Below are 14,775 nucleotides of genomic sequence, written 5' to 3'. Positions count from 1 at the left end.
AGGGAGCTTTTGCAGTAATCAGCAGAGGGCTTGTGGTGGTGATGCAGGTGGCAAGAAGTGGTCAGATACTGATGTTTTTTGTTTTTTGGTTTTTTTTAATTTATTTATTTTCAGCATAACAGTATTCATTATTTTTTCACCACACCCAGTGCTCCATGCAATCTGTGCCCTCTATAATACCCACCACCTGGTACCCCAACCTCCCACCCCACCTTCACTTCAAACCCCTCAGATAGTTTTTCAGAGTCCATAGTCTCTCATGATTCACCTCCCCTTCCAATTTACCCCAACTCCCTTCTCCTCTCTAATACCCCTTGTCCTCCATGGTATTTGTTATGCTCCACAAATAAGTGAAACCATATGATAATTGACTCTCTCTGCTTGACTTATTTCACTCAGCATAATCTCTTCCAGTCCCATCCATGTTGCTACAAAAGTTGGGTATTCATCCTTTCTGATGGAAGCATAATACTCCATAGTGTATATGGACCACATTTTCCTTATCCATTCGTCTGTTGAAGGACATCTTGGTTCTTTCCATAGCATAATACTTTGGCGACCGTGGCCATTGCTGCTATAAACATTGGGGTACAGGTGGCCCTTCTTTTCACGACATCTGTGTCTTTGGGGTAAATACCCAGGAGTGCAATTGCAGGGTCATAGGGAAGTTCTGTTTTTAATTTCTTGAGGAATCTCCACACTGTCCTCCAAAGAGGCTGCACCAACTTGCATTCCCACCAACAGTGTAAGAGGGTTCCCCTTTCTCCACATCCCCTCCAACTCATGTTGTTTCCTGTCTTGCTAATTTTGGCCATTCTAACTGGTATAAGGTCATATCTCAATGTGGTTTTAATTTGAATCTCCCTGATGGCTAGTGATGATGAACATTTTTTCATGTGTCTGATAGCCATTTGTATGTCTTGATTGGAGAAGTATCTGTTCATATCTTCTGCCCATTTTTTGATACGATTGCCTGTTTTGTGTGTTTTGAGTTTGAGGAGTTCATTATAGATCCTGGATATCAACCTTTTGTCTGTACTGTCATTTGCAAATATCTTCTCCCATTCCGTGGGTTGCCTCTTTGTTTTTTTGACTGTTTCCTTTGCTCTGCAGAAGCTTTTGATTTTGATAAATATCACAACACCTGATAGTCAAATTGAGGAATTATAATTGTAGGTATAATCTCTTGAAAGCCGTTAGGGCGAAGAGGCTCCTTACGTACAGAGGAAAGCCCATCAGAATTATGTCAGACCTGTCCACAGAGACCTGGCAAGCCAGAAAGGGCTGTCAAGATACATTCAGGGCACTGAATGAGAAGAACATGCAGCCAAGAATACTTTATCCAGCAAGAATGACATTCAAAATGGATGGAGAGATAGAGTTTCCAATAAAAGACTATGCAACCACCAAGCCGACACTGCAGGAAGTATTAAGGGGGGGTTCTATAAAAGAGGAAAAATCCTAAGAATAGCATTGAATAGAAATATAGAGACAATCTACAGAAAGAAAGACTTCAAAGGTAACTCGATGTCAATAAAAACATATCTATCAATAATCACTCTCAATGTGAGTGGCCTAAATGCACCCATAAAAAGGCACAGGGTTGCAGATTGGATAAAACGACAGGACCCATCCATATGTTGTCTACAAGAGACCCATTTTGAACCTAAAGATACACCCAGACTGAAAGTGAAAAGATGGAGAAGAATCTTTCATGCCAATGGGCCTCAAAAGAAGGCCGGGGTAGCGATTCTCATATCAGATAAATTAGATTTTAAACTAAAGACTGTAGTCAGAGATACAGAAGGACACTACATAATCCTTAAAGGGACTATCCACCAAGATGATCTAACAACTATAAATATCTATGCTCCCAATATGGGAGCAGCCAATTACTTAAGAAAACTGTTAATCAAGATAAAGAGTCATATTGATATGAATACAATAATCGTAGGAGATCTTAACATGCCTCTCTCAGAAATAGACAGATCATCGAAGCAGAAAATCAGTAAAGAAATAAGAGCATTGAATGACACATTGGACCAGATGGACCTCATAGATATATACAGAACATTCCATCCTAAAACAACAGAATACTCATTCTTCTCAAGTGCACACGTAACCTTCTCAAGAATAGACCACATACTGGGTCACAAATCAGGACTCAACCGATTCCAAAAGAATGAGATTATTCCCTGCATATTCTCAGATCACAATGCTTTGAAACTGGAGCTCAATCACAAGGAAAAGTTCAGAAGGGACTCAAACATCTGGAAGCTAAAGGCCACCTTGCTTAAGAATGCGTGGATCAACCAGGAGATCAAAGAAGAACTGAAACAATTCATGGAAACCAATGAGAATGAAGACACTTTGGTCCAAAACCTAGGGGATACAGCAAAGGCGGTCCTAAGGGGGAAATACATAGCCATCCAAGCCTCTCTCAAAAAAATTGAAAAATCCAGAATACACCAGCTGTCTCTACACCTTAAAGAACTGGAGAATCAACAACAAATCAAACCAACTCCACACATAAGAAGGGAAATGATCAAGATTAGAGCTGGGATCAGTGAGGTAGAAACCAGAGATAAAGTAGAACGTATCAATGAAACTAGATGCTGCTGTATTTTGAAGGTAGAGCCAATAGGATTTGCTAAGGAATCTGCTATAGGATAGGAGAGAAAAAGGAGTCAGGGTGATGACTATGTTTTTTAGCGTTTTAATTAGAAAATGTTACTTAATATTTTATATTCTACTTATTAGGTTATAACTAGAATAATTGTCTTTAAAATCTGTTTGTAGCTATTAAGATTATCTTTTTTTTTTCTTTGAGCCTGTTTGACTTTGTGTTGTTCCTGGTATGCCTTTGTAAATTGAGGACTATCAAGATAACCTATTAAACTCTTAGTCTCACTGTTGGTCATTGCACATTTTCTCATTAGATTTCCCTCACAGCTGAAAGCAAGTGTTCTCACGTGGTGTGTGGGGTTAGGGTATTACCTATGGTCAAGAAAGCAAGCAAAATAAAGTTTCAAAATAGCCTGTTAGCTATCTAAGGGTTGCTCTATAGGACTTACCTGTCCTATGAAAAACATATAAAGAGCATGCCTTATTTTAATAATGTGTTTTTTAAAATGTTTAAAATGAATAGTTCTTGATGAAGTGTGTATAAACTAATAGATAAAGCCTTTGAACTATACTTACTGACTTCACTATTTCTTACGCTACCACCAGTCTTCAAAGCACACCTACCTTTATTTACTCTTTCTCCATGCCCTGTCAATTGCTAAGGGATGCAGCTTGTTGCCAGAATCACCTTCATGTCTCACATGAATTGCTGTACCTTTTAACTAGTGCTCCACTCTGACCCACACTACACAGTGCTGTTAGCTTAATTGTTCTGAAGCTGAGATTATTAAACTTACACATGATCTGAGTTTTGAAGGCATGTTAAACACAGATGACAGATTGTTGATTCAGTAAATCTGAGGTGGGACTCCAGGATTTTCTGAGGGTTCTGATCTGGGAGCCACACTGTGGAAACCACTGTTCTAAAGTACTCTGATAATGCCATTCCTCCATTAGAAACTTTAAGTACCTCTGACAAATTCAGTCTAGGATTGAAGGACTACCTCTGTTTTTTCATACATCTTCTGAACATGGTCATCTTTTCCGCCTTTGCTTTTCAGCTGTTTGTTCTTGAAATTTTCACAACTAGTTTCTGTGCCGCCCAACCCATATTCATCACTCGGAGTCCTGATGTTTATATCCAACTTGACCCTCTTTTATGAACCTTTACACATGTTCAGTCTCTTTTTATCCTTTGAATTCTCATGACATTTACTTTTTATGACATTACCTTACTCTCTCTTAATTTATAGTGTTTTTTTTGTTTTTTTAAGATTTTATTTATTTGTCAGAGTGAGCACAGGCAGACAGAGTGGCAGGCAGAGGCAGAGGGAGAAGCAGGCTCCCTGCTGAGCAAGGAGCCCGATGTGGGACTCATTCCCAGGACACTGGGATCATGACCTGAGCCAAAGGCAGCGGCTCAACCAACTGAGCCACCCAGGCGTCCCTATAGTCATTTATATATATTATCTCACTTATACTGTTTTATTCCTCTTCTACTTTTTAAAAACATTTTCTTAAGTAATCTCTATGCCCAACATGAGGCTCAAATTCAGAACCCCTAAATCAGAAGTTGCATGCTGTCCTGAGCCACACAGATACCCCTGTTCTTGTCTTTTATAGGAACTTAAGCTCCTTGAGGATAAGAAAATATATATTTTTCTTTCTCCCTCAGAGCAACAGTTTCCAGAATTAAGCCAGTTTTTAATTTTTTTATATTTAAAAAAGTGTTATTAAAGTATCACAAAATATTAGTATACGTATCAGCTTGTAGTTTCTTGCTTACTTTATGTGTTGGAGAAATCCATTGTACCTTCTAAGTACCTTATGATTTCCTTATGTACCTTATGTTTCCTGATTCTGCTGCTCATCTGTAGTGTTATAATTTCTGTTCTTTGGACTTTTGATACACTATAAGCCATATCTTTTTTCTTGATTTCCTCCCCCAAGCCTCTAGTTTTGATTGAGTTTAAAAAAAAAAAAAAAGACATGCTTTATATGAAATACGCAAAACACCTTGTATGTCTGAAAAGTATTTTGCCCTCAACTGATATAATTGATGGGTAATTTGGTTGTGCTTAGAATTCTACATAAGAAATTATTTATGTATGTATGTATTATTAAATTATTTTATTTATTATTATGTTATTATTTATTCAGGAGCTTTAAAGGCATGCATCATCATCTGTCTTTTATTTTTAACTAGTGAGAAATCTCATGCCAGTCTATTCTTCTTTTGAAGCTAACTTTATAAGTTCTCTTTTCTCCACCCTCTCTTGGGGAGCTCATCCTCATTAGTTGCTGAGTATCTTCAGCTGATCATCTGTTTTATCTGTATTTTATATTTTATGCCTACCATTTTAGTTTGGATTCTTGAGTGTGTGTTTAGCTTTATCTTCAAACTATATCCTAAATTTTTTGTTTCATATAACAAAGTCTTAACTTTCCTCAAGTACTTGTTCTGATCTTTTAAGTGTTTTTGTTTTATGGATGTAATATTTTCTTTAATTCCTGATGGTCTAAACCTTTATCTTAATGGTTTCCTTTAAGTAAAATTACAATTCTGTTTATCTTGGAACAGTTCTGTTGATCTTGTTCTTTCTTCTTCATGCTGATATTTTCTATATATATCTGATGATGTATTCATATTTATGTTAATTTGTATTTAAGTGTCGGAAACTTCTAGGAAGCCTCATCATGGGAACTCTGTGACTTGGGGTTTAAATTATATTTTAAAATAAATGGAAGGGAAATCAGTTGTTTTATTAGAGACCTTTTAGCGTGGCTTTTCATATCCCAGATTATTATTGACATCTCCCATCACCTGATGGCTTTCTTCCCATTCTGTTTGCTGTTAAGAGATTGGTGCAGACTTTATTCCTATACTGTAACTTTAATGAGGTCCTGGGAAAGACAAGAAACAAATGACTGTGTCCAGTCTGTCCTCTTGAACCAAAAGCTTTGTTCGCAGCAGACTGAAATAGTTCTTCATGGTTAAGTACTATAAATTTATAATCTTTTACTTGACAAATAATAAGTTTGTGAATTGATAACTTTATTTTATTTCAGTCTGCCCATCAAATGCTACCATATCTTTGTCTTCATTGTCTGTATTTGGCTTCAGATAACTGAGTGAACAGAGAAGAGACTAATACATTAGCCAGATGTAAGTGTATTAATTTGCCATGGGAAGTATAACTATTAAAGAAACTAGAGGCTCAGGGTTAGTGAATTCTCACCAGAGAGAAGGAATCTGTATGGGAAACCAAGTTTATAGTCACATACTTTCTAGGTAGGCATGTAGTCAAGAAAAGGGTCTCATTGATCTTATTGACTGGTACCATCCAGCTGAGATAGCTTGATGTAGTGTCCATTGTCAAGTGAGGTTGCCATGCAGACCAGAAAATTAGGTATTGACCAGAGCATCATTTTTCTGGGATTTTGCCTGAGATCCAGAAAGTCTCTTGATGTTAAAGTTCATTGTCTAGGTGACATTTTGATTGTGTTGATAAAAGCTCAACTAAGACAGAATAGGAAAGTTAATTAGGTGTAAGCTTTCTGAGTTCTCTGGAGTCTATGCCAAATCCAACCTAGGTAGTTTTGTGAACCTTCTCAGCCATTTACATAGAGATTCTTGCTCAAGGCTCCTAACTCCTAAAACAGTCTTTTCTTTAAAAATTAAAAAAAAAATCACATGTAGATTTCTCTTTAAATTTAATTCTTGAAAGATCAGTTTATCCTGTCACTATATACCACAAGCAGATATTATCTCATTGTCACTTACAAAGACACTGACTCTTAGAAGTTAAATGACTTACCCCAGAATCTCATGGTATATGGGGCAGACTCAAGAACTAAATCTCACTTTTCTATCTTGACCTTTAATATTTTCTACTATACCCATTAAACTATTATTGTTTTATGAAAGAATTTAAAAAGTAGAAAACAGTTGTTTTCTGTTTATTTTATATTTGACTATCCTTGATCAATTAAGACTAATAAATAGCAAATCTTTTTAATTTAGAGTTTAATAATAAGTTTGTGATTATTTCTATAGGTTATATGCTAATGCTTATCTTTGTAGCTCCTTTTTATAAATCTTATGTGGACAGTGAGTAATACAAATGAAATTAGGAACATTCTTTCTTGGATCACTACGTATTTTAGCACCTTTGAAATACATTAAAGTTACATAAATGTAACAGAGCTCAACACAAATTATATTTGTTCTTAAAAATAATCGCTGTAAAACTCAATCTTTAAGGTAAAGTAGCTGGCAAGTCCTATCTTTATTAACCTGATATAATTTGTATATTCATAAAATCTAATAAAACTATTTCCTTTAGAATTTCTGTGATTCTGTATGTTTACCAGTTCTTTCCCTTTTACCCATCCCCCCATTAAAATTTACAAAATAGTGATTTAACAATATCTTCCTTGTTAAATTTTAAGATAAATATAGAACTTTGGTTTGTATTACATATTTTATTTTTTCTGCCCTTTTTTAAAAATTTGGATGTGTGTTGTGAGTATATCAAAACTTCTTAGGTGTATATATTTTCTGTGCTATAAGTCCGTTTGACAGTGGTGATTAACTGGGATTTTACTTTCAAAATATTCAAGTCAACCCTTTTTTTCTATCCTGACAGCTCACGTTTTCTCTTGGATTGTCTCTTGACTTAGTGAGCTTCTGTCAACTCTCAATCCCTTTTGCTAGCTTATACGCCACTCATGTAATTCTCTTTCTTAAAATCATTTGATAAATAATTCCTAATCATATCACAATAAAGTCAAGCCTCCTTAGTTTGTATACAGATTTACATGTCTATTTTAAATATTCAGTAGTATCAAGACCCTAATCAGAAATTAAAATTAGTATAATCATGGACAACCATGAGAAATGAGGTGGTATTCTTCTGCCAGTTTTTTGTCACTAGTCAAACAAAATATTCGCTTTAAAGTTCATTCTCCCATGATACATGATTTTGCTCCAAGGCCTTTTTTATATATGCATATGTAATATAAGGATTTGTTTTATAAATAAAGTATAAATATAGAGTGTAATTAATTCTAAGTTGATTTCAGGTAAAAGTATAACATGATGATGGCTTAATTGTGGCTTAAATCAACACTAAATCTTTTAGAAATGTATTTGAAGTAGAAGGTGTGATTTATCATAGTTAATAACCAAAATTATCTTAGCGGCAATCAGCATATATCAATAATAACATAACAAATAATCTAAAAGGAAACAAATATATAATAAAAGTATATCCGATATATTTACAAAGGTTGCTGCTACACTGAAAAACAGATTTAATTACACTTTATGTTATTCACCTATTTGATGATAAGTGAGAAGAGATGGAGGAAGGGTAGTAGTGTCGGTATTCAGAAGCCTTTTGATTTATATTATGTGCTCCAGATGCCCTTTCTTGGCTCCTTTAATTTTGACCTTTTTTGTACTTTTTTTTTGGAAAAAATGTCGTATCTGAATCCCTATTTTAATTTTTCTTTTTTTTTTTTTAACATTTTATTTATTCATTTGACAAACAGAGTTCACAAGTAGGCAGAGAGGTAGGCAGGGAGAGTTGTGGGGGCGGTGGGGGGAGCAGTTTCCCCACTGAGCAGAGAGCCCTATGCAGGGCTTGATCCCAGGAGTCTGGGATCATGACCTTAGCCGAAGACAGGCTTAACCCACTGAGTCACCCAGGTGCCCCCCTATTTTCATTGTTAACTGTACTCTAGTTTAACTAGAACTTTTATATGTCCTTTTGAGGAACAACAGTCAGAAGTTCCTGAACATTTTTGGTTTTAGAACACAATCCTTAAATGAAACACCCAGTGATTTAAATTTACTTTGAAGGTCGAACCCAATTCAAAATACCTAATTATTATTTTTTAGATAACTGCAGTAAGACATCTATAGTTCTCCTAGGTATCTGTGATTCAGGTAAACAGCTAGAAGATGACAGATGGTGAGGAGAGAAGCCCCTTCTGTTTATTCAGTGTGGAATCATTACATGAATATAAAATATATGCATGCACTTATTAACCAGAATTCTTCTATGGTCATATACCACTTTATATAAATATAAACATAATGACATATACCTAACAATGACTACCTTTCAATCTTGTGTTAGAAGGTTTGCATCATACAGGGTATTTACCCTAAAGATACAAACCTAGTGATCCAAAGGGGCAAGTGCACCCGAATGTTTATAGCAGCAATGTCCACAATAGCCAAACTATGGAAAGAACCTAGATGTCCATCAACAGATGAATGGATAAAGAAGATGTGGTATATATACACAATGGAATACTATGCAGCCATCAAAAGAAATGAAATCTTGCCATTTGCGACAACATGGATGGAACTAGAGCGTATCATGCTTAGCGAAATAAGTCAAGCAGAGAAAGACAACTATCATATGATCTCCCTGATATGAGGAAGTGGTGATGCAACATGGGGGCTTAAGTGGGTAGGAGAAGAATCAATGAAACAAGATGGGATTGGGAGTGAGACAAACCATAAGTGACTTTTAATCTCACAAAACAAACTGGGGGTTGCTGGGGGGAGGGGTGTTGGGAAAAGGGGGTTGGATTTATGGACATTGGGGAGGGTATGTGCTTTGGTGAGTGCTGTGAAGTGTGTAAACCTGGCGATTCACAGACCTGTACCCCTGGGGATAAAAATATATGTTTATAAAAAATAAAAAATTTAAAAAAAAAAGGTTTGCATCAAATCTACAACCTTTGAAAATGATAAACATATAAAATAATATGATAAGGAAAAATACTTAAGGTATATTTATTGTGGTGGGCAAAAGAATCAGTGAATATAATAAGCCAATTTAAAATGTCACTGAATGGATTATTAGACCTCTGTGGAAAAAGGATTTGATTTTACTTGCTTCTGCTAGCTCAGCCTCTGTCTTAAAATCTTTGTTCTGGCCCTGAGATTTCTAATCCAGTGAATTTTTGACCCCAAAGTATCTTTAAGTATGGCAATGGCTAATAGAACTTTTATTTTTTAAGTTTAGAACATTGTAAAAATGCTGAGAAGGTTGAATGACTTTTTTCAAATATGTTTATACTTGTAAGATGAAGCTCATGTAACACTTAAGCCATGGAACATACTGTTCTTGTTTTTAAAGTAATTGTGAATAGGCATTCTTTGCATAAATCCCAGCCTATCCCTCTCTTCATTTTTGAAACATTCAAATTGGTTATGTTTATTTAAAGGCTTATTACTACTTAGGAGATAGCACATTACTGAATTATACATATTCAAATTTCACCAAATCCATTTGTATCTATATTTGTAACTGAACCAAGGCAAGTTTGCTTCTTGGTGAGTCAGGAACTGCACCAGATTGAGTCGTTGCACAAAGATGACTTATTTGTGGCAAAAAGGAGATCATGAAGAATGGCTTCCAAAGCTGTGACTCCCCAAGAAGGGGTGAATGGGTACCTTTTGTTTGGGTTTGTTTGTTTAGAGTTAGGATGAATGAATATTTAGATAGGGAAGCCTTGTCTTTGTGTGGAGGTAAGCATAAGGTTATGCATGCACCTTAAGAAAACATGTCTATACATATGTTAGATGTTATGTGAATGAGGCTGTGGCTCTTCTTTAGGCAGAGATTTTAGTATTCCAGTGAGGTAAAGGTGATTGCTGGTCATTCCAAGTGTCACTCCTTGGTCCATCTGCACAGACACAAGTTAAGGTTTTAGTTCAAATGGTCTGAGTGGTGCGGGCCAGTGGGAGGTCTTTTCAGGGCAGTTGTTGTCACCTGAGGGGTGGTTTCCAGTTTCATTTGCCTGAGTTAAGAAGTAAGCCAGAAGGAAGAGTTTAAGGAAAAATGTAAAATAGAGATTAGTGAATGTAAGGGGGTGGGCAGTAAAGGTCAGGTGTTGGGGTCTACCTGGTGACACTTTGACTATAGATACAGAAAAATAATGAACATAGATGCTGTAGTCGTGATACTGATGCCTAAGCATTACTACTGTTTACTGTTTACGACTGTTACTTTACTACTTATAAAATCTTTATATTAGTTGTTTTCCTTGAGACCACTTGAGCAGCTCTTGAGAACTGTGTTCTTTATCATGGGTTCAGTTACACCTTGAAGTGGGGAAAAAATTAATATTAACTGCATGGAGATTTTGGTATATCTCTTTTCATCTTTTGAATGACTCTATAAGGAAATATGGTGGTATCTCCATTTTACATGCATAGTCTGAAGAGTTCAGATTTTCTCATTCACATGGCAAAGAAGGAGCCAAATGATATTTGACACTAAGTTTCTCGGAGACCACAGTCTGTGCTCTTCCTTCACCATACAGGGCATTTTAGTTATACTTTCATTTTCAAGACATATGCAGGTATCTTGTTTTGACATCCTTGGAATCTTGTCAGATTTTAGTTAAATTAGAAAATGTATTATTTAGCAATATAATTTTTAAATAAAATACCCTTTTTAAAAAGTTTAGCTTGGTTTGGCAGTTATGTTGAATATGAATGCCAGGTACACTGATGCATACTTTGGAATACTCAGGCTTATCTGAAAGTGACAAATTGAATAGAGGCATACCTCGTTTCTTTGCACTTGGGTTTATTGCACTTTGCACATACTATATTGTTTACAGATTGAAGGTTTGCAGCAACCCTGCGTGAACAAATCTGTTGGAGCCATTTTAAACAGCATTTGTTCAGTTCATATCTCTGTCATATTTGGTAATTTCTGTAAAATTTTCATCTTTTTCATTACTATTATATTTGTTATGGTGATCTGCAATCAGTGATTATGCATTGCTGGAAGCGCAGGTGATGGTTAGATTTTAGCAGTAAAGTATTTTTTTTTAATTAAGGCATATACATTGTTTATTTAGACATAGTGTTATTGCACATATAATAGACCACAATTTGGTGTAAACATAACTTTTGTATGTACTGGGAAGCCAAAAAGTTCATTTGATTCACTTTAGTGCAATATTCACTTTATTGAAGTGGCCTGGAACCTAACCTACTCTATCTCTGAGATATGGCTGTAGTTATATTACTTTGAAGCAAGTTCTGTAATAGAGGTGAGAGTAAAGTATTGTGGGAGCGGAGTAAATGACTAACAGTTTTCCTGACTAGGTTTCTCCTCTGCTAGACTGAGCTCCCAGCACAGCAGCCAGCTATAATGTTGGGTGCTAGTAACCACAGAAGAGAGAAACATTTATTCAGCCACTGTTGCTTAAAACCTTTTTGGGTTTTATTAGGAAGCTTTGAATATTCCTTCTAGACTTCTCTGTTGAGAAAGAGAGCAAAAATTTGAAGGAGGCCCTTGTGGGGATGGGGATCAATAGATCATCATTAGATTGGTGGTCCCAGCTTGTGAAAGGAAGATATTGCCTCTATTAAACTGCATGCTTCTCTGCCAGGAAAAAAAAAAAAAAAAAAAAAAAAAAAAAAAAAAAGATTGCTTTGTCCATTTGGTAGTGAATAATTCAGAAGTAAATGTTGAAGTATAGTGGAAGGGGTTAAACCAGGTAAGATTTAGATTATCTATACATTTATATAACATATCTAAAACTTTATGTAACAAGTCTTATATTTACATAAACTATAACCTAAAGGCTACTTTTCAGAAAACCATGCGATAGCCCCCAAAATAAAGTGTATTAGAACCCTTGTGTAATAAACTGGGCTATAGAATTCCCAGTTCAATTTTATGTTTTAAAAGAAAATAGCACTTATGTAATGACACTGAAAAGAGAGTTCATAAAACTAGAAACCAATAATACATTTTCTTAATTACCAATAGGATGTGATATTAGTCTCCTAGTTGCATGTGGAATTTCTTGCTATTGTCAGTATTGGTTAAAATATGAAGAAATCGTAATCATTTTTGTAATTGATAGACTGAAAAAGAGGTAGCCTTGTAAGATAAGGATTTTCTTCTGTAATGAGTAAAGGCCCTCTGAAATTTGGAAGTTTAGAATCCTCTGTTAGCTGCAGAATATATAATTTTTTCAGTCAAATACATTATATTCTGCTCTCCCAGACCTTTCTGAATGGCATAAGTAAATATTTCGTTAGATATTATTTCTCAGACCTATGTCTATATAGAGGACTTTGTAAGCTAATGGAAATAATATATTAGGATAAAATTAGCATGAAATCTGACACAAATGTTAAATAACCAGTCTGCCACTGTCTTTTTAGGGTTGCATTTTTTTGAAAGAGAAAAGTATCTGATTGATTGCTTTTGGCATATGATCTATTTTTAATTCAAGCTTAAATACTAATCTAAAATTCAAATGGTATCAGTAAATAACAATTTTGTATTTCTGTAGGACCAGCAGCCTTTTCAATAGCATTACTAAAATGAAAAAAAAAATCTCAAAACACGTCTCAAATTTGAGCTGTCCGAAGAATTGGATTCTTAGAAAAGTACAACTTAATTATAATCACATCTGATTACTTTGTTCATTTTTATTTCTTACCTTCATCAGGAAAACTTTATCTGTTTTAGTTTAAGACACGTCTGGAACTCCAGGTTAAAATGCTTCTTCTATTTCAAATAAAGTGAACTATCCACTATAATTTTTCTTATACCAAAGAGCCAGGATTACATTGGTGGCATTCATCTTTTTAAATGTCATATTATTTGGTAATTTAATACTGTACTAACACTGGAGAAGTGGGCTTTGGAGAAAAACCTAGATTTCAATTTTATCTTTAAAATTTATTGACTATATGACTGTATGTTTTGGTTAATAATCTTACAGATATATTTTTAATAGTCCATTTCAAGAAAGAAACTATCTCACTGTTGTCTTTATTTACCTTATAGATCAATGTACTGTTACGCGGACATACCTGTTCCTTCACAAGTTCTGGTTCTTTAGTGCTGCATATTATTTTGGTAACTGGGCTTTTCTTGTGGTAAGTAGTACAGGTATCGTAGGGATAATTTGATTCTTACTTGCCCATTTGTATAACAGTAGTGCCATTGGATTTTAAATTCATTGCTTTCTGAATGATTTTAGATATAAGAAATAACATGGAGCTTATTTAAATTTACAGGTATTCTTGATTGGATTAATTGTATCCTGTTGTAAAGGGAAGAAATCAGTCATTGAAGGAGTAGATGAAGATGATTCAGACATAAGTGATGATGAGCCCTCAGTCTATTCTGTTTGACAGCCTCTGTCTTAGGGGTTTTATAATGCTGACTGAATGACTATTATGCATTTTTTAAAGTGTTAAACTAACATTAGGATGAACTGACTAGCTTCGTCAAAAATGGGAGCATGGCTATTAAAAAAACTATATTTTTTATGTTATCTGAAGTAACATTATTGTATCATAGATTAACATTTAAAATTGCTGTAATAATTCTATGTAAATATAAAACTATGGACTTTGTGAGGGAATGTTTGTGGAAATTTTTTTTCTCTAGTGTATAATAGTGTTGAATTGATTAAAAATCTTCCAGAATTAATATTCCCTCTTGTCACTTCTTAAAAACATAATAAATCACTTGTACCTGTGCATTTGGGTCTCTAGAGTAATGTGGAATTCTAAAGTGTCTATAACTGATTGTCTAAGTATAATACGATACAGCTGATAAATAAATGTTACTCCTCTATGCAATTAGTTTCCTATTTTCTAACATTAAATTATTAATGCCATTCAAATATATTTCATGAGCAGATTTCAAGCTACTTTGTGCTGTACGATCACAGCATTCATTCCAAGATGTGTTGTATTGTTCAGATATTAATCCATTAGGTATCTTACCATCTCTGACATATTTAAGGCATATACATTATTGTAGATAGCTAACCTCAAAATTTGCCTTCCAACATAAATGGGAATGTTGTCAAGAATAATTGATCTTCAGGGAAAAAAATTAGTTGACTGATTAGTTTAAGGTATGTGACATTGGGGTGCTTGGGTGGCTCAATCAGTTAAGCATCCAGCTCTTGATCTCAGTTCAGGTCTTGATCTTGGGGTTGTGAGTTCAAGCCCCATATTGGGCTCCTCACCAGGCATAGAACCAACTTATATATGACATCATATTTTGGCTTTAAAAATTTTTTTAATTAAAAATTTTTTTCCATTCTAAAGATTTACTCTTTTCAAAAGTTATA

The 14,775-nt window shown here is 34.8% G+C and overlaps 1 protein-coding gene across 1 annotated transcript in view; it reads left to right on the top strand.

Annotated features, from left to right (window-relative positions):
- Positions 1-14,275, top strand: part of LMBRD1 (LMBR1 domain containing 1) — a 133,404-nt gene extending 119,129 nt beyond the window's left edge. The window contains exons 15-16 of the mRNA XM_032340379.1: positions 13,473-13,564; positions 13,706-14,275. Coding sequence (XP_032196270.1) covers positions 13,473-13,564; positions 13,706-13,822 — 209 coding nt within the window. The 3' untranslated portion in view covers positions 13,823-14,275. The remainder of the gene's footprint in view (positions 1-13,472; positions 13,565-13,705) is intronic.
- The last annotated feature ends 500 nt before the right edge of the window (positions 14,276-14,775 follow it).

Source organism: Mustela erminea, chromosome 4 (genome assembly GCF_009829155.1).
Source record: "Mustela erminea isolate mMusErm1 chromosome 4, mMusErm1.Pri, whole genome shotgun sequence".
Lineage (NCBI taxonomy): Eukaryota > Metazoa > Chordata > Mammalia > Carnivora > Mustelidae > Mustela > Mustela erminea.
The sequence above is the reverse complement of the archived record's forward strand: the minus strand, read 5'-3'. Positions and strand labels throughout refer to the sequence as shown.